The sequence below is a fragment of the Calidris pugnax genome, unplaced genomic scaffold (assembly GCF_001431845.1).
Source record: "Calidris pugnax isolate Ruff unplaced genomic scaffold, ASM143184v1 scaffold196, whole genome shotgun sequence".
Classification (NCBI taxonomy): Eukaryota; Metazoa; Chordata; class Aves; order Charadriiformes; family Scolopacidae; genus Calidris; species Calidris pugnax.
Window position 1 is genome coordinate 4,011,151 of NW_015091042.1, and position 19,272 is coordinate 4,030,422.

General features: G+C 46.7%; 1 protein-coding gene across 1 annotated transcript in view; it reads left to right on the forward strand.

The window, feature by feature from the left end:
- Positions 1–19,272, forward strand: part of CAMK2G (calcium/calmodulin-dependent protein kinase II gamma) — a 186,209-nt gene that overhangs the window by 157,274 nt on the left and 9,663 nt on the right. The window contains exons 15-20 of the mRNA XM_014956159.1: positions 7,448–7,480; positions 12,369–12,437; positions 14,054–14,098; positions 14,766–14,814; positions 16,891–17,004; positions 18,724–18,849. Coding sequence (XP_014811645.1) covers positions 7,448–7,480; positions 12,369–12,437; positions 14,054–14,098; positions 14,766–14,814; positions 16,891–17,004; positions 18,724–18,849 — 436 coding nt within the window. The remainder of the gene's footprint in view (positions 1–7,447; positions 7,481–12,368; positions 12,438–14,053; positions 14,099–14,765; positions 14,815–16,890; positions 17,005–18,723; positions 18,850–19,272) is intronic.

Here is a 19,272-nt window from a genome sequence, read left to right on the forward strand (position 1 = left end):
TAGTAAAACCTGCATTCTTGCAGTTCTGCTGTGTTCTGCCTTAATTTCATGCAAGTCTTTGAGATTTTTTTTGACCAAAATGCTATGTGGAGCTGCTGTTCTTGCCCTAGGATACTTATATTTGACGTGTGCCTCCAAGAGTGAGCTTTTTGTGCTTTTGCACATGCCTGCCTTTTGCACAGACATGCATTGAACACATGTGTGTTAATAAAGCAAGCGTGTTTGAATTGTCATATCCATTGATATGGAAGACACTACAGTAAAACCCCACTGGAATAAGAATGGATGATTCCATATGCTATGGACTGAGAACTAGCAGATACGTGCTTCAAAATCCTGATGTGGCAGGAGAGAAGCAGCTGAAAAGGCAGCAGATAACATGTCTATATAGTTCTTGTCATCTACCTAGAAAAAAATTGTTTTTCTTCTCAGGATCCTTGTTTTCCAACAAGCGCTCAGAGAGTGCTACAACTTGGGTCAAAATCTTCCAGAAATGGACTGATGATGTGCACGCAGGTTTTGAGGCACGGCTTCCTGGTAATGTAGTTACAAGGACACCTGTATGTTAGAGACTTCCAGCTCCACAGAAGGCTTGTGGTGTTTGACCCGTTGAGAAGACTGTGTCTTCTTCTGTGAAAAGAGTCAAGTTGGATCTGCTTTTCTAGCTGATCTGAAGTATTCTTCAGCTCTTCACAGTATATGTTGTTCCTGGTCTATATAATTGAATACTTGTGATAAAGTGGAAGGTAGATTAGAGTGCGTGGCATTCTCTGTACATGGTGAATGGGATTGCCCTCGGGGAACCTCTTCTCTACTTCTGCAGGTCACTGGAGACCTGCAGTCAAGAGTCTGAATGCAGCTTCCTTGCTCTCAAGTATGAGAGCAGCGTTGCTCTGCAGCATGAACCCGAGTGGTGTTCACGGAGGGCATCACATGCTTTCAATCTGGGCTCAGGGCCTCATTTTCCCCACATGGCATCTGTCTTCAGGTGTGGCTTTTGAGTCCTCATTTCTATAAGCTTCAAAACTTAGAAAGAAATTACGTTTCATCTTAGAGCTGGTGTTTTGAGTAACCCTCTTGCTCAGTAATGCAGACTTTTAAAAGTAGAGGTCAATTCCACCAAGTACTAAGTTAGGACAAGACAGAGAGCAGGCAGTGGTCCGTGTGTGTTTGTAGGACATCTTTAACACTTCTCTTGTAGGACTTCTGTGGCTATCTTATGTAGCTATCTTGTGGCTTATCTCCTTCCTTGCTCCTACTGGCTATATGTATGCTGGTGCTTCCCACTAGTCATCCCCTGGCAGTGTAGTCTTTTACCACTTCCATTTTTTCATCTTAGGTAGTTCTGAGAAACAACTTGTGCCAGTGATTGGTTGAGTTAAGAGTGTCTGGTCTTGCATTGCTTCTAGCAAACTATGATTTTTTGCCCATTCCAGTAGTGCAGGGCACAGATACCATGACTTGAACACCAGATTTTGAGCTTTGTGGTATCCTTTTCAGTCCCACTTCCTACATGAATAATTTTACATCAGATGTAGCTTTAGAACAAGCATTGGGTGCTGTATTTTTAGCTTTAGTCTGCTGCTGACCACATGCCATGTGGTTACTCTGTTTCTCACGTTCCCTCCAGATATGGAGACTCCTGGGTTTTTGGGTGGTTGGATGTTGTGGGTTTTGGTGTATGTGTGTGTTGTTTGGTGAGATTTTTAATTTTTTTTTCTCTCCTTAAAACCTTCTTGGAAATCAATTCCTTATGGAGATTTGAGAGAAAATATGTTTGAGTTTCTTCACTGGCTTTATCTGGTGCAGGGTGGCTGTGCTCCATGGGAGTGTTGCCACAAATATCCACACAAAAGATGAGAACAGAAAGACTATTTCTTCAACAAATTGATTATTACACTAATGTAAAAATTAATGGCGTTAAGCCCATCGAGGACCAAAAAAACCAACCATGGCCCGTTTGTCTTCATTTACTTTGATCAAGGTAACTTTCCCATCCTTTTGGCTAGAGCTATCTATGCTAGAGTCCTGCATTATTTGACAAATACAGTAGGAATTTCTGTTACGTATTATTAAGCAAGTTTGAGTGAGGCCTATAGGGCTTTCTCATGTATATTCCCAAGAACTCCATGAAAATATGTGTTGGTGAACATCTGATGCAAGTTGCAGCATGTTGTCGCTGATTTAGCATAAATGAGAGAGGAATGATATATTAGTCATATGGGGTGATATGAGCATCTAGCGTGAGTTGTGTTGAGCTGTAAGAAAAAAACCACACCTTTTGTTTCTATAGGGATTGGCTTTAATCCTTTGCTAAATCAATGGGGTTGCATGCATTTTTCTTGCATCAGACCATTTTGGAAATGGGGTGGGGAAGCTTAAATCAGGAGGGGAGGACAGGAAGGAAACAATTTTTTATTCTAATGTAGGTTTGTCCACACTGGGGTGGATTATTTTGATAAATTTCCATGTGTATGACGTTCTCCTCTAGCAAATTCCTTTCCAAAATCTATTTGAAGCTTTTCTGGTTTTCATTTTGCACTGCTGCTTCTATTTCAAGTACTAATTCTGCTAATTGGTAGATATTTCATCAGCTTGGCACTTGAGAACTTTTCCATTATCTTAAATAATGAATGATTTAAACTGCCTTGAATCTTAAATTGTCCCTGCTCACCAAACCTTTGGTAGTGCTGCACTCACTTTCTTCAGGCGTTTGGATCCAGGCTGATGAAGTGGCAACGAGGAAGGCCCAGGTTTTATCCCCAAGGAACATGCTTTTCTGCTTTCAAATCCAGAAAGTGAGGCTTAGAAGATACTGGGTGAGGAATTGCAGAGCCATGTAAGATACCACGTGTCTTGTGGCCACCACTGTAGGTCCCAGGTATTTTATTTTTTTTAAGAATCTAGATTTATGAGCTACATTGTGCAGCTGCCATTTTAAAATTTACTTCAGGTAGTTTCATGACAAATCTACTTGCTTTCTTTTCTTTCTTGTTCCCCTTCCTGCCTGTAATCTGGATTTGCCTCCACTGCAAGGTGAGGGAGGGGTTAAGGAAAGGGCTGGGGCAGACACTTGGGTGAAGATTAAGGACACTCAATGTTCTTTCTCTGACCTTGTCTCAGGGTCTGGGCTCCCTATAGTTAGTGTTACAGTCCTACTGTCGATTTTCTTTGTCTCTGGGCAGCACTTCAAACAGTCATATTCCCTTTTTTTTTTTTCTTTTCCAAAAGGGAATTTCCCTTCCTACTGGTGTGAGGGGGTGTCTGTGTTTCCAGTTCTAGCAGGGCCTGTCCAATCCATCTTTATAATCAGAATTTGTTAATGTACAAAGTGCTATTTTTAGTTAAACATGTAAAGAAAAGTATTTTAAAATTAGTTCTTCTCTAAGCTCTTTGTCAGTTTCTTCTTTTCTTTCTGTTTTCTTCTGGGCACTTTGGTTTGTGATTAGGGGACACAAAATGATATCAGTAACGTACACAGTAACTTGTGGAGAGTGCTATGGGATGCAGGAGACATTAACAGCATTCACTTGCAATGCTCTGGATATTTTTTTCATTTTCTACCTTGTCTGCAGCATGCACACTGTTTCCTTTCCTGGTAAAAGCTGAATAGTCTAGCTGAAAGGAGAACTCGGCTGAAAGAGTAAGAAATCCAGATTTTTTGGTGTGACAAGGTCAGTGTTGTAAAACCTGCCCTTCATCTTACGTTATTGCAAAGAAGCACCAAATACCATCTGTTTTGCTGTTTCTAAGGAATATTGTGTATGTTTTATGCCTGGTGGGTACCAGCTTTCCCTGCCCAGTGCCCAGTAAGGAGGATATGGGGAAGGTGGGATGCTCTGTAAGCTGGCACAGCTGCTGAGAAGCCAGTTTTTGAAAGCGTGCCTTAGAGAAGGCAGAATAGCAAGGAGAACTGACAGGAATCCTTAGAAAATCTGCAAGGGTCAAGTAACATCCATGCAGAGACCAACAGGAGTTAATGCTCTATTTCTGTACCTGGACTTCCTATGATCTTAAAGCCATACTGTTTAAAGACTGTGATGGTGAAGCTAAATGAGGAGAACCCCAAGTTCACCTGAACATCGCGGTTTTATGGTGAACTGTTTTATACAAGATGCTTGGGGAGCACCTCAGATCTGTTTAAGTGCTGGCATCTAGTAACATGTTCTACCCACCTTTGATGCATTCACTTTTTTTCACTGCATTGTTGTAATGCCTCCAAACTCCAACTGAGATCAAGGGTCCAGAGTGCTTAGCACTGTAACGATGCCTCAGCAGAAAATCCCTGCCTCTTAGCTTACAATTGAAATGGGCAAGCTGACAAAGGGCAAGAGAGAAGATGGATTGACAAAGATGAAACGATTTGCTCAGCATCACACAAAAGGACTAAAGCAGAAGTAGAAATAGGACCTCAAATCTGCTAGTTCAGGCTGCCTCTCACTGATCTGCTTTGAGTTCAACATTTTTAAGTCCTGAAATGACGATACTGTCTCATATTCTCTACAGGAATATGAGTTGCAGCAAGCCTGATACTTTAACATAAATATACTGTCAGTACCAAACTGGGGGAGAACTGCATGTAGAAGACAGAAATGCAAAGAAGTGTTGCAAAAAGATATCCATGTTAAGTGCCCAGAATTGTGAATGGGACCTTGCCTGGAATCACTCTACTTCCTGTAGCATCTTCTAGTATGTGTTGTATTTTCTATAAGTGCTGGGAATGATTCACACTTGCCGTTTCTGGTATTGCTGCTATGCTGAAGGGACGGTGATTCTTCAGGTTGTCTTCTGTCACCTGCTGGCTTCTGTTTATTGTAACCTAAATCAACAGTCTTCCTTAAGTTTCACTGTAGAGAACGTGTTCCTCTTGAGATGAACACCTGAATTTCATGCGAATACAGAACCAGAACATTAACAAATATTCATCCTTGGATTTGAGAGGGAGAATGTTGTCTGTACTGCTCTGGGACACTGACAATTTTTTGCACTCCCTGGGGCATCTCTGCACTGCCTAGAAATATTTAGAGATGTAGCTGTGTTATGGAAGGGAAAGAGAATTCTCTCTGTAACTAAACTTCTCGTATGTTTGTTCCAAGAACAGAAAGTTTTGCTCATTCAGCAGGTCACCTCAAGAAAGTGACACAGATGGCTCTGATGCAGCTGTTACAGAGGGGATTGGGAGACTGATCTGGTTTTACTCATTTCCTTGTGTATGTTTTGACTTAATAAGTTGTGATGCTTTAGCACTTACTGCCGTGCCTCATGTTGGCATTATCCAACTGGACTTGAGCTGTAATAGTACTTCCATGCTGTGGTCTTAACACAGTCCTCACTCCCCAGCCTTTTCATACTGCCTAGCTGGCTTTTCTTCCCCCTGTAATTATCGTAGCCAGTAATAATGTGCTTTCTGGGATTTCTACAATACATCATGTCCCATTAATAGACCAACGCTGTTTTAAATTTAGATTGTACTCTAATTAAATTCTGATCCACAGAGGGATCTGTTTCCTCGTGTGTCAGTGCCACTTATACCTCTAATATAGGAGAGTGATTGTTTTCTGTATGACTTGGGTGACTCTCCTTTCATATTGAACTTTTTGTTTGTCTGTTAACATTTTCTGCCCCTTTTCTTGTTTTCGTAACTCAATGGAAATCTATATGAACTTCAGATGAGACCATCTTCCTTAGAGAGAAGTTTCCTTGAAGTATCCATATAGCCTCTGTTTCTCTGCAACTTACAGCATACATTAAAAACAAAAACTGAAGTTTTGGAGCAGTTCCTCAGATGGTGTGAATTTCCACTTCTCCCATTTAAAAATCCCCTGTTGTGACTGGGTACAGGGATTCCTCTGGGTTGTTGGTGGTCTAAGCATTGTATTCATACACTGGTAGTACATCCTATTTTAGCTCTAGCTTGAGGAAAAGCCTGTGGAGAAGCTAAATTTTCCTGTAAGAAGATGAGAGGAATCCCACGTTTGCAAACCAGGTAATGGTTGTGCCTCCATGAAGTAGGAGATTGGTGAGCAGCCAAATACTGAACAGATCAGTGTTTGGAGTCTGTCCATATTGGAATTAAAAATCAAATGAGCCAGAAGCTTTGCTAGTTTGAGTCTGTTTGTGCAGTGGCTGTTTGGTTCTGGGTTGTATGGTGTGATTAGGAATGTGGCTCTGGGTATAAGTGGCTCATGTGTACTTCTGCTCTCAAAGACGTGCCAGTCTGTACGTGTGCTTGAGCTCTGATGTGAGGGTACCAGGGACAAAAGCAATATTCAAGATGAAAGCTGTGAAGACTTAGTAAGTGTGTGAAATGGGGAGGTACAACTCCATGGCCTGTACTGAGGTGAAGGGCTGCTCCAGAGGTGGGCCATGGCAGCGTGCAGGAGTCCAGAGCTTCATGGCTGAGCCCACACTATTGTAGTTTTTGGCTGAGATGTGCTGTCCTACAGTACTCTGAGCTAGACTCTCTAGTACCTCCCCATGAGTAGAAAGCAGCAGAGAAGTAGCCTAGATAGTACCAAAGGAGAAGGATAGATGGAAAAAATATATGTGAAGACAGCAGGAGGAAGGAGTAACACTGTAATGCTGAAAGACCTGCTAGGCCCAGCTTGGACAGGATGACAGTAAGATCATAGTGAAAGAGCAGAGAAATGCATGCTGAGCCTGGTTTACTGGAGAGTGCAGTTTGGTGTGAACTGAAGATGCCTTTGAGCAAGAGTCGAGTCCAAGAAGGTAGTGTTGGGTTGTGTTTGAGCATTGCTCCCTGCTTGTTCTTCTCCCAGTATCTGAGAGCACAAGGTGTTCTGGCTGTTGAGTACCTCTTTGCTTTCCTTTCCTCTGTGTCTGAGCATGGGTGCACCTTGCCTCTCCAGTCAGCCCCAGTTTCTGTGTGAGGGAGCCTTTTTCCTCCCCACGCACAGGAGTTCCCTCTTCTTTCTTTAGCCCTTGGGGATGCCCCTCCCATTGTATCCTCCTCCCTACCCTCTGATTCTGGTTGCAAACACACACACCTCTGATTCCTCCAAATGTGAACACACAGGGGGTTTCTATCCACCTTTTCAGTGTGGCTGGGGAAGCTGCACGGTTTCCTGAGGTGGGAGAGCGCAGAGAGGCACCCCCTTGCATCCCACATCTCGTGAAGATGTATTCCTCCCTCTTCTCCTCTCCTCATCAGTGTGTGGGGCACCTATGTTCTGACTTCGACGTCTGAGTGGATGGGGTCTTCAACCCTGTCCTTTCCCCTGGTGTGTAGTCACGGTCTTTAATGGTGACTTCTCTCTGCACCTTCTCGCGTGTCTGTGCATTTCTGCTGCTGCTTATTACCTGCCCCCAGGGGAGCATTACTGGCAGGGGGGACCTTGCTGGCCACACTAATGTGTGAATAGTTTCTGTGCTTTTCTTCTCATCTCCTCTCTTCCCTTCTCTTTCCCTCTCTCAATGGTGTGTCCAGAAAAGGAAGTCGAGCTCCAGTGTGCATTTGATGGTGAGCACCTCCCGTAAGCTGCCTGCGATTCGTGCGTTCCGCCATTCTCATGCCATGCACGCTCGGCTTGTGCTCATCACCCTACATAGCATGTCTGTGCAGGGGGGCGGCGGCGGCGGGAGAGGGGGGGGGATCGTTGTGCACCAAAAAGGTCCATGTCCTCACTTAAAAGGGCCCTGTGATCGTCTGGCCCCCAGGCCAGTCATACAGTTCCCATTTTGCCGGCAATGCCGTTCGACCTTGCCTGCTCCGAGCGTGAAACGGAACAAGGCAGCGTGGTTCTCCTTGGGGCTCAGCAGAGCAGGTCCTTGCTGCCTTGCCTGGACATGGGGCTTTGTCGTTCTGTTGCAGAAGTGCCAAAAAGAGGAGCAGGTGCTTTGCCTGGCGTTGGTGCCCGTCATCCTTGGTGTGGGAGCCCTGCAGTGTAGAACAAACTGGGAGTCGCTCCAAATGTGGCAGAGAACTGATGGGGCTCCACTGTTGAGATGAAATGTGTGGGCACAGCACCGCCGGGCAGCTCAGAGCTGCCGGTCACTTCTTTTTTTAGCATCACCTTCTCGCGTGTCTGTGCATTTCTGCTGCTGCTTATTACCTGCCCCCAGGGGAGCATTACTGGCAGGGGGGACCTTGCTGGCCACACTAATGTGTGAATAGTTTCTGTGCTTTTCTTCTCATCTCCTCTCTTCCCTTCTCTTTCCCTCTCTCAATGGTGTGTCCAGAAAAGGAAGTCGAGCTCCAGTGTGCATTTGATGGTGAGCACCTCCCGTAAGCTGCCTGCGATTCGTGCGTTCCGCCATTCTCATGCCATGCACGCTCGGCTTGTGCTCATCACCCTACATAGCATGTCTGTGCAGGGGGGCGGCGGCGGCGGGAGAGGGGGGGGGATCGTTGTGCACCAAAAAGGTCCATGTCCTCACTTAAAAGGGCCCTGTGATCGTCTGGCCCCCAGGCCAGTCATACAGTTCCCATTTTGCCGGCAATGCCGTTCGACCTTGCCTGCTCCGAGCGTGAAACGGAACAAGGCAGCGTGGTTCTCCTTGGGGCTCAGCAGAGCAGGTCCTTGCTGCCTTGCCTGGACATGGGGCTTTGTCGTTCTGTTGCAGAAGTGCCAAAAAGAGGAGCAGGTGCTTTGCCTGGCGTTGGTGCCCGTCATCCTTGGTGTGGGAGCCCTGCAGTGTAGAACAAACTGGGAGTCGCTCCAAATGTGGCAGAGAACTGATGGGGCTCCACTGTTGAGATGAAATGTGTGGGCACAGCACCGCCGGGCAGCTCAGAGCTGCCGGTCACTTCTTTTTTTAGCATACTTACTGAAAAGGTTTGTCAGAGCCTTTATAATCCAAAACTTCCTTTTGTCCTGATCTCGTTTATGTATCCCCAGCATGACCAAACACCCAGTAACTGCCTCCCCTGTCCTACTCATTTCCTTTTTGTCATCCATTCAGATGTTTGACGTCCATGGAATTTATCAGAAAAGTAGTCAAATCCACTCTCAAGGGAGCAAAGAGAAAATTGGCCAGTGCCATATTGTAAGGAATTGTACATAGCCCATTTGGTGATGCCTTTGTCTCTGACACTGAAATATGAACAGTAACTAAAGTAAAAAAAAAATTAGTTATTGCTTTTTCTCCTTTACATAGAAAAAGAACAGAAATTATCTTTCCCCTGTTGAAGGTAGGAGCAGGAATGTTACAGTACTGAGAAAGCAGAATAATTTGTTTCTACATTACGACCTGGAAGATATTTCTCCTATTCCTCCTTTAATTACAGTTTAAAACTATGTGAATGCAAAAAAAAGTAATCCCAAAGTACTGCCTGGAAAATCTGATGTGAGGCACTGACTTTTCACCAGCCCTGCCTTTATGAAACTCCAGGACAGGAGTTCATTGTGCCTTTCTTGCCCTTCTTTTCTGCCCACTGCCAGCAAAACTGAAATTCCCTCTGCATGTCATTTTAAAGCAGCTGGGATATGTAAACCGTGTAAGTGTCAGCCCAGGAGAAGATGGAAGCAGTGAAGGTGGCTAAACAACCAGAGGCAGCCCATGTGTTGGTACTTATTTGCTTTTAGTTGGCTAGAAATGTGTGTCCCTGGCGATATGATCACTGGTCTGTTTTCTTTCTCTTGCACCCTCTGTGTTGTTTGTGCCTGTCTGTCTGTCTCTCGTCGAGCTCAGGAAGCGCTGCCAACTGCTGTGCCAAAACTAATCGTCTTGTGTAGATCTCAAGAAGGGCCTGGCACCTTTTTAGGTGATTTGGCCTCTTTTAACTGTACCGCTGTGAATTACCGAGGGTCCTAGCCTGCCTGGTGACTGTGATGTTGGCTGGCAGGGAAGGAGGGGTGAGAGTTGGCTGTGGCACTTGGGAAGAGCAGGACAGTCTTCCAGGGGAAGGGCAGTTGGCTTAGTGGCCACCAGACATGACTCTGTGTGGGAAACTTGATGTGTCAGATACCTCCATCTGAGAAAGAGCTGTGAAAAACCCTTAGGCTAAGTCTTCTGCCTCTTAGTTCCTTGGGACTCTGTCCTGGGATAAAAATGCTATGTGATTCTGGAGTAGCAAACATGATACCTAGGTCTTCTTCAGGCCACGGGCTGGGGAAGGGTGTGATGGGTGACCTGGGAGCTCGGCGCAGTGTGGAGAGTAGGCTGTGTGCTTTGGGTGTGCGTGGGTTTGCACTTTGTAAGGTGACATCCCACTCCTAAAAAGCTGCTGCCAACTTTTTTTCAGAGCAGTGGCTTCCTGGATGTTTTGGTGGTGTTATTTTTATATATTTTTTTTTCCCATTTGGCCTGTTATAAAGCCTTCCAAAAAATCAGAAGTATTTTTGCGTAGCTTCTTTCATGCTAACTTTTGATCTTCTTATCCCAGTGGACTAAGAAAAATGGGCTGTGCTCTTCTCGCTGGGAGAGATTTGGAAGCTAGATCTCTGCATTAGGATCACTGTTTCTGAAGAAGCAGAGGAACCTCGGTGCTCTGTGGAGGGGCAGACCCAGGCATTGCCAGAAGTTTGGTTGTGTTTATGCCATAAAACAGCTTGGGATTCATTTTTTCAGGTTGATCTGCTCATCTCCCAACATCCACAGCAGCCTGTCATCTCTTAAATACATGCAGGAAGCAAAGCTCTTGGAAGGCTGAAGTGTTAGGACTATATAGGGATGTATAGGAAGAGGCAGTAAAGACTAATTTGTGAAGTGTTTCTCCTTTCTTAGCTTTGGGGTGTGTCGTATGGTTTTTCTTTTTTCCATAGACTTTGAAAGAATTCATTCCTGCCTCTCTCTTTTACTTTCTCCCCTCTCCACCTGCCCCACCTTCTTCTGTTTCTCCTTTCTCCCTTTCCAAAAGGGATAGCTAAGCCGAGGCATGCTGCTTGTGAAGAAAAACTGAAGCCTTAGGAGGTGTGTGTGAAGTCTCAACCTCATAGGATCTGTCTCTGGTTGACAGATTAAGCCCTTTGGCAAATGATTTCCAGCTCAGCATTTGACTTCTGCGTTCTCTGTGGTGGTTGCTGGGTGAGGAGGGCCTGATGTTTTGCAGTATGAGTTTGCACTTCCTGAGAATGGTGGGATGGAGAGGTCACACTGCTGTGAGCTCCCATCCGGTACCCTGATGTGTAAACCAAGGAGCTGAGTGAGGCTCCTGCAGTGCTGATTTTGACATTCTCACTGGTGTCTGGCAGCAGGAGAACTGTATGCCTGGTGTGGCAGTTACATGGCAGTGTAACCATGGACCTAGTTCTCCAACAACTGACTGGATTTGTGGGCTAGGAACTACATGGTAGTGGACACAGGTTCATCTTCCTACAAACATAGACTTTGCTCATTCCTGACGTAACTGATGTAGCTGTATGCCTGGTTGGCAGTTACATGGCAGTGTAACTGTGGACCTAGTTCTCCAACAACTGACTGGATTACTGTATGCCTGGTGTGGCAGTTACATGGCAGTGTAACCATGGACCTAGTTCTCCAACAACTGACTGGATTTGTGGGCTAGGAACTACATGGTAGTGGACACAGGTTCATCTTCCTACAAACATAGACTTTGCTCATTCCTGACGTAACTGATGTACATGACTCAGTGGGACGCTTCTTTGCAGCAAGCTGGTGACTGCTTCACTGTCGTGCTGTGTGAATGCAGGAAATGGAGATTTCATTCTTTTACCACAGCTACAAGAGAGACTGAAGAGGGCAAAGGCAGAAAAACTGCTGGGCACCATCCAGAGGACTTGCTACATGGGGAACTACATGGCCTTTCCCTTGTGTCTTACCCCCATCCCTTCCCATATTTTGGTCCTGAAGTCTCTTTGTTCAGGTCACAGCAGGGACACCACACACCATACCTTTGCTTTTTTCTACCTTTTCTAGGGCTGATCACACTTTTTCTTGCATCAGTAGATTCCCTGGGACTCTCAGCATCATCACATATCTAGGACTGTTCCCACACACATTGGGACTCCTCAGACACAATTCCCATTTGACCTCCAATTTGAGACTGCACCATGACTATTGTGTGTCTCACTTCTACAGTCTTTTTCTCTTGGGACTGCTGCCCTCTCTCATTCTTCTTCACCAAATACTTTTGTTGGTGCTCATTGCAGGATTCTCCCCATCCCTTTGGGCTGCTGCCTTTTTTCCCCTTCTGTTTTCCTTCTTTACAGCTCTAGCAGTCCATGCACATTTGGGTTTTGGTACATCCCTTACACCACCTGTTGCCTCTGAGGGAAGGATGATGTCCAGCCACCTGGGCAGCGCTCCTCCTTCCTCCCTTTTCTTGGTGATGGAGCCTGTGGGAAGGGGAGGGTCTGAGGAGATGGTTGGGGTTGAAGCAATACTGTCGTTTTCTTGCTGCCTCTGCTGCCCAGCAGGGGAACTAAAACCATGTTTTTCTGTCTCAGCCACAGAGCAACAACAAAACCAGTATAGTAAGCACTGCAAAAGAAACACCCCCAGTGCAGACGTCCATGGTATCTTCCCCAACCATTTTTTTTTTTTTTCCTTCCCCTGTTTGGTTTAATTTTGATTCTGTCCTCTCCCTTTCTCTCCTTTCCCCTCCCCTCCCCATCCCGAGTGCTGCTTGTGCTGCTCTGTTTCAGCTTGTGTTTTGGCTTGGTTCTGTCTGTGTCCCTGTGCTGCTGTGGGGCCTGGTCACAGCCTCACAGGCTTTGGGGAGGGGGTGCTGAGCGGAGCTGTGGTTGGATGTGGGGATCGCAGCTTGCCTGGACTTCCCCGTGTGCCATCCCTGTATAGTTCCGTGTGTCCTGTTCGACTGTTCCCGCTGGCTTTGGGGAGGCTGGTTTGGAAGAAGAGAGTGGCAAGCTCCATCCACTCTTCAACACCCCAGGAAACAGAGGATGGACTTCAGGACACCCCAGAAGAAAGGGCAGGCAAAGGGTTTTTAGAGGAATCCTTTGGTGGCCCCATTTGGCCTGCTCAGTGGTTGATGTGGTTGATCCCCTGTAGCTCGCTGGCTTGCTGGGCTAGTGTTTTCTGGTTTGGGCTGTGTGTAGTGGGCTTCACAGGCTGCCCTGTGCCTTACTACGTTTAATGGCACAGCTTGGTGCTTTCTGCCTCGGTATATGCTCAGGAGATCAGGCAGCAGCGTGATGGGTGACACATCACTGCACCCTCATAGTCCCTGCTATGAGGCCACCCTACGAGAGTGACAGCAGTGGGAGGAGATGGCACAGGATCCTGAAGTCTTATCCCGGTAGCGAAGGGATGAGCGCAGGAGCTCGTTAGCACCCTTAGGCCCGGTAGCTGCTCTGTGTTGTGTGTCTCTGGAGAGTTGGATTTGGCATTTTTTGGGGGGGGAGGCATGGGAGGGGACGTGGTGTTTTTGTTGTTTGTTGTAGGGCACAGGGTTCTTGGGACACTTCATAATTTTCTGCTTTCCCTTCACTGGCTTTGTTCATTATGGGTTTGATATCGAGGGAGCCTTTCTAAATTATTAATTATTGTTGTTATTATTGAAATTGGATCTCATTTTAGAGACTTTTAGAAAAATATGCCTCTTTTTCAAAGCCCAGTTCCCTTCCCAGCTCCTCTCTGAGAGGCATTGAGGTGGTTTGGCTTACTCCTTTTTTTTTATCATGGAAATTATGAATGTCCCTTTTTTAGGGTAAAATAGCTGGGAAACTTTCAAAAAAAACCTGGGAGACAAAGGCCCCAGCTCAGTATTATCCTTTCTTCCCTCTTCTGAAGCATTTTGCAGCGAGGATGCTGCTGAGGGGGCTTTACTTCATGAGCAGCTGCAGAGGGAGCTCTGGGTTGCCGTCTGGCGTTTGTGCCAGCCTGGTTCCCTGGAGGCAAATTGGGAATTTGGGGGCGATTGCAGGGAAGCTGGGGGCTTTGTCTCCTTGCGACTGTAGCTTTTTAGTGCAGCCTCTCTCTCTTCAAGAAACCTTCTGTGCAGGAGGTGTGTGCCGCGCACGCAAGCACACGTGTGCTGTTTGGAGTTTGTGGTTTGATTTATTTTAATTTTTATGTCAGTCACCTTTTCTCCACTTGCTGGGGAGTGAAAAAAAAAAGGAGAGATAATGCTTTGGAACTGGAGTTTAATGATTCTTCCATCCTTTCCTAGGAGCCTCAAACAACTGTTGTCCATAATGCTACAGATGGCATAAAGGTAAGGGATGGGAGTGTTGCCAGAGAAACCTCCGCTCCTCTCTTGTCGTTCTCGTCTTGGTGTGTCTTACTTTGGTTTCTACCTTCCTGACGTCTGGTTTGTAGCATGCTCCAGGATACTGTTGGCAGCAGACTGGGAGGGTTGTGTTGTATGGCTGTGGATCTCTGGAAGAGGCTGAGTAGGGACGGCTTGTCAAATATTATCATCTCTTTCCTACGTGGTGTGTAATCACCGCTCTCTTTCGTATGTGGGGTGGAAGAGAAGATACAGGCACTTAAGCACTTTTTTTTTTTTTCCTTCTGGAAATGGAGACCCGTTTCTCTGAGGAAGCCTAGGAGCCCTTCTTTAGCTTCTTGTGGCTATTCTTCTTCCAAACAGAAGCAACTCCCATTTGATCTCAATTTGACAGAGTTCAGTAACTTCTGTCCTTGTAAAAGTTCTGGGTGGATGGCTTGAATGGCTTAAACACGCAAAAGCTGAGCAGAGATGCTGTTGTTTCGCTTAATATTTGGCCTGCTTCCATCCAAATCTTCCTTGTATCATCCTCTCCCTGCCATCCCTGCCAATGTTTTTGCGCTTTTTCCCTATCTTCCTTCACAAACAAATCGAACTATTTACTCCTGCTCCCGACTGCTGATGCCTGGTAATGCTCTGTTCTGCCGTGCAGGGTTCCACAGAGAGCTGTAACACCACGACCGAAGACGAGGATCTGAAAGGTAGGTGTTTTGCCCGTAATTTCTAACGAAGTTAAGAGCAGGCAGGGGATCCTGGAGATTCGATCGTGGCCTTGAACTAGCTTCCCAGATTTCTGGGTCTGACTCAGTTCATAAATTTGCCGTGACGCTGTCATTCCTGTCACGGTGGGGGCCATGCATTGGGGAACCAGCTGACTTGGCCTCTGTGGTATATAAACACTGTTTGCCCTGAGCTAACTTGTTTTTTGTCTCAGAGTTGGAATTCTTTTCTCGCAAATATCATAATCTGTTCATCTCCAGTCCTTTTCTAGGCTTGGAAAATCCCTACTACTAGTCCCTTGAAGTTTGGAGTCTTGTTGTGTTTTTGTGCTTCCCTGTAGGTTACAGGGAGCTGAAACCTCTTTCTTACTGCTCAGTCTCCCTTCTCACTCCTTTCTGGGAATCCCTTTAGTGACATGCACATGTGGGGGTTTTTTTTCCCCTCTTTGGGTCTGTTTTTTGTTTCTAAGATGAAGATCATTCTCAGCCTATCGTCTCTGAATGGAAATGATTTTTCATGTTCTCAACGGAGATACCAGCAGAATGAGAGGCTGAGAAGAGATTTCACACCTTTCAGTGACCGCATCCTAAATATTCTGTGCTTGTAGAACTCTTTAGGTGCAGGAGCTCTGAGTCCCGTGTCTGCTCGTGTGGTTTGAGCAGCTGTCCTTTCCCTGACCTCCCTAAAAAAGGATGAGCTGGCATTTTCCTGAACGGGCAGGTTCAGGGATGGGTGAATGCAGTTTGTGTTCTGAGGCAAACGTGTTAATAGTTTGCGTTTTGGAGCATTCTTCCTGTAGTCAATCAGAGTTACGTATCCAGGGGGAAAAAAAAATCAATGCTGACCCCGTGGTGTAGCAGCAATGTCACCTCTGTCAGCTGGGCTAGCTCCTGATGCTTTTCCTGTGCCTTACCCACAAGCTGCTGGCTCCTTTTCTGAGGAGTCACAGGGAGCAGAAACACATGCCAGTGAGGGAGCAAGCTCTGCAATACAGATTGTTTCAGATAAGACCTGCCCTAGTTACAGGACAGTGTTCTACCTCCCACCTTTTCGCCAAAGAGTAATCCGTGTTTTAAGAACCCAGCTTTGAGGGAAGGGGACTTGGATGGTTTTTGGTAGTGTGGTAATGAGACTGATTTATCTAATCTCTGCTGAATATATGTGCAGAACAGATATTTGTCCAGAACTTTGTCTCTTTTGGCAGCTTTTGTTCAGGGGAGGTCCCAGACTAGAGCCAGTTGAGCCAATGGGTCCTGTAAATCAGGAATATAAATGCTGTAAGGAAAGGACAGCTAAGACTGGAACAGAAGGTTGGGGGAAGGAGGGCAGCTGGCCAGGGCTAAATCTGTGAAGAATTGGGCTACATTGCTGCAGATCAAAACTGAGATTTTTTTTTTTTTTTTTTTTGGCAGAGGTTAGAAAATTGTGTTATGATTTTAACAGAAAGGGAGCATTTGAGTGGTGGTTGGGAGGGAAGGAGCTTGCACAGTAATGGTTTGTGCTATAGCCAGCTCTGGTAATTTTAGTGCTTCCGTTTTAAGTGTAGCAGTGGTCACCAGTGTTCCTTTTCTGTTCCTGCCCCTCCACGTTTTCAGCTAAGCAAGCACTCAAGCAAAACTAAATAGAGCAAAAGGTTCGGGGTGCTGGAGTTCTTGGTGTTTTGCAGAGCCACGACTCTGGGAAAAGGGAAGTGCTTCTGCAATTAATTCCTCTGCCAACTTCTTGTTTTCAATAGACAACAGGTCACGCAGATCTGTTCTGCTGTGGTGCAGGATCCATCGGTGACAGTTGCCTCAGGGATATGTTGCTTTCACTGAGGGGGGGGACTAAAGGCAGTGCCCCCCCCGCCCTCCACCCCATCCTGTGTCATTGTAAATTGCACAGCCAGCCCGTGTTTGTAGAGCTGTCTTACTTGGCTTTGCCCTGGAGGATACTCCTGCATGTTTTGTGCCCAGCATTGTGGTTTCTTTAATGTTCTCCTGTTTCCTTTCTCTTTTTTTATTTACTGAACTTGCGTGTTCTGTTTGTGTTTGTGTTTTAATTCCCTGCCATGCTAGCTCCCCCTCTCTCCACCGGGGACGGCAGCTCAGTGCTTGAAGGACGGAGGCACAGTGAGAGCAAAACACAGACTGAGTCCATGCAGTCCCAGCTTTCTCTCTGTTTCTCAGCCAGTAAGTCCAGGGGTGCAGTGCTTCACGGCATCTTTTTCCCACCCCTCCCTCCACCTTTCCCATTTCTCCTTCCCCAAGGTTTTTCTTTTCCTCAACTTCCTTACAGAACGTTGATTTTTTTCATTTCCAGTACTCCAGAACAAAAAGAAATCATCTCCCTTCCTGCAAAATACCCTCCTTCGCACATTGAAAATTTCCAAACCTTTCCTTCCCCTTTTAAAAAAAAACAACAAACAAACCAAAACCCAACAACACCAAAACCAAAACCCAAAAAACCCACCCCAGAACCTCATCCTAGCTAATTTCATTCCCTTGCTTTCATCTGGGGGAGAGGTGGAGATCTCTGCAGGGACACTGCCTTTCGGGGTTTCCTCGGGCAAGTCGCTGCATCTCTTTGGGTGTCCTTGTGGTGGCCGGGGCCATGGTGTGGGGCTGCTTGTGGAGGGGATGGTGAGGCTGCCTTCGGTCTCGCTTTTCGACACCTGAGCACCTCAGACACAGACGGTGCTCGGGGAGTACAAAAGGAATGAAAACCAGTTTTTTACAGACTGCTTCATGGATGCTTTGGGAGGGAGGCTGTGGCTGCTGGAAGACCCCCCAGAGCATTTCTGAATCTGTTGTTTGGTGCTCTAAGGAAAAATCCTTGGATAATGTTGGCTCTGAGGAGCATTTCTCTGTTGTGAGCTTTACCTTGCGTGTCTGTTTTGCTGGTACCGTGGTTAGCCTGCCAGCTGTGGTACCGTCTGCCCCATCTCTCCTGAACTGGCTGCCTGTTCAGAGGAGCCCGTGGCTGGAGAAACTCTGAAGATGAATGAGGAAAAAAAGCTAGCAGGTTGGAGAAAATCTAGGTGGCATTCCCAGCCTTTCCCCTACACAGACATACCGTACTAGCTATTTAAAACTTATAATGGAAGGAACCTTAATGTAAGTCAGGAATGTCTGGTCGGTCTGGGAATGAAGGAGCAGGCATGCCCTCTCCTGTCCCCTCCTGTCTGCCTTCCCTGCTTTCCTGCACGCAGCACCAGCATCTCACACGATGCAGCAGTTGGAGCCTCTCTGTTCCTTATTTTTGAAGTAGCTCTAAGGATGTCAAACCGCTGGTTGGTGAGGTGCGATGGGAAAGGTGTTTTGCCCAGCCAGAACGGAAGGGAAATGATCTCTTCTGAAGTCCTTTTTTCTGTGAACTGTCCATCGCTGCTTCCTTATTAACTCCTTCCTCTTGCTCATAGCAAGGCCCTGCTTGGAAGGCTGAGGAGTGCCAAAACGCTTCTCTGCCAAGTGGGGCAGCATCCTCCCGCCCCGCTCCCTTCCCAGTTGAGGTTTGCAGTGATTTGGATGCCCTACTTACTTTCCCTTTCGCTCGCATCCCGTACTTGCCCTCGTGCTGCTCCGTCACGACTCTCACCAGTGTTTTAGGTCACCCTCAAACCACCTCCAGCAGCATTAGTGTGATTGCTACCATGCTCCAAGGGGTCCCCTCAGTGGTGGGGTGGTCCCCTCTGAGCAGTGTCCGGCCCAGCTGGTGTGTGACAGAGGCAGGAGAGCGGGTAGAGTTTGCTGGGATGTGGATGTCTCTGTGTGCCCACCAAGGTTGGGGCTGTGTGTGTGGTTTGGTTTTTTTTTTGTTTTTTTTTACTTCTGTGTTGGTTTTTCTTTTGCTTTCTGGTTGTTTTGTTTGTTTGTTTGTTTATTATTTTAATGCTTACATTTGTTTTGCAGCTACACAGTCTTGTGAAGAGAAGCTTCTTGCCTGGGACAGCCCAGGGCAGACATTGGAGTTAGAGCGTGCTCGGTCGGAGCCTTTGCTAACTCCAGTAGTTCCCTTTGTACTTAACCGTGCACCGTGTAAGTTAGCAGCTGGGGAGCAGTAGTGGAGTAGTACAACTAGTACTAGTTACCGTAGATGTCAAGCTCCCCCCCCGACTTCTTCTTCTTTCCACCTCCGTGCCCCTTGTCCCCCCACGCCGGGTCTGTCCGAGAAGGGACAGGGCACCACTCCGAGCCTGGTCCCCTCGGGGAGAGGGTGCCCCCAAAATCCAGCTGGCTGGTCCCTGCCGCCTCCACTGGTGGGGAGAGAGGAGACCCCCGGGGTGACCCCCTGGTCCGGGGTGCAAACCAGACCCCGCTAATAGCGCTGCCGCCCCCGCGGTGTCCCCATCTGTATCCCTCTGCTGGTGGCTGTGGTGGGGCTGCCTCTTGGGGCACTCAAAAAAAAAAAAAAAAAAAAAGGAAGAAAAAAAGCTGGGGTGGAAACTTTTGTTAGCGCTG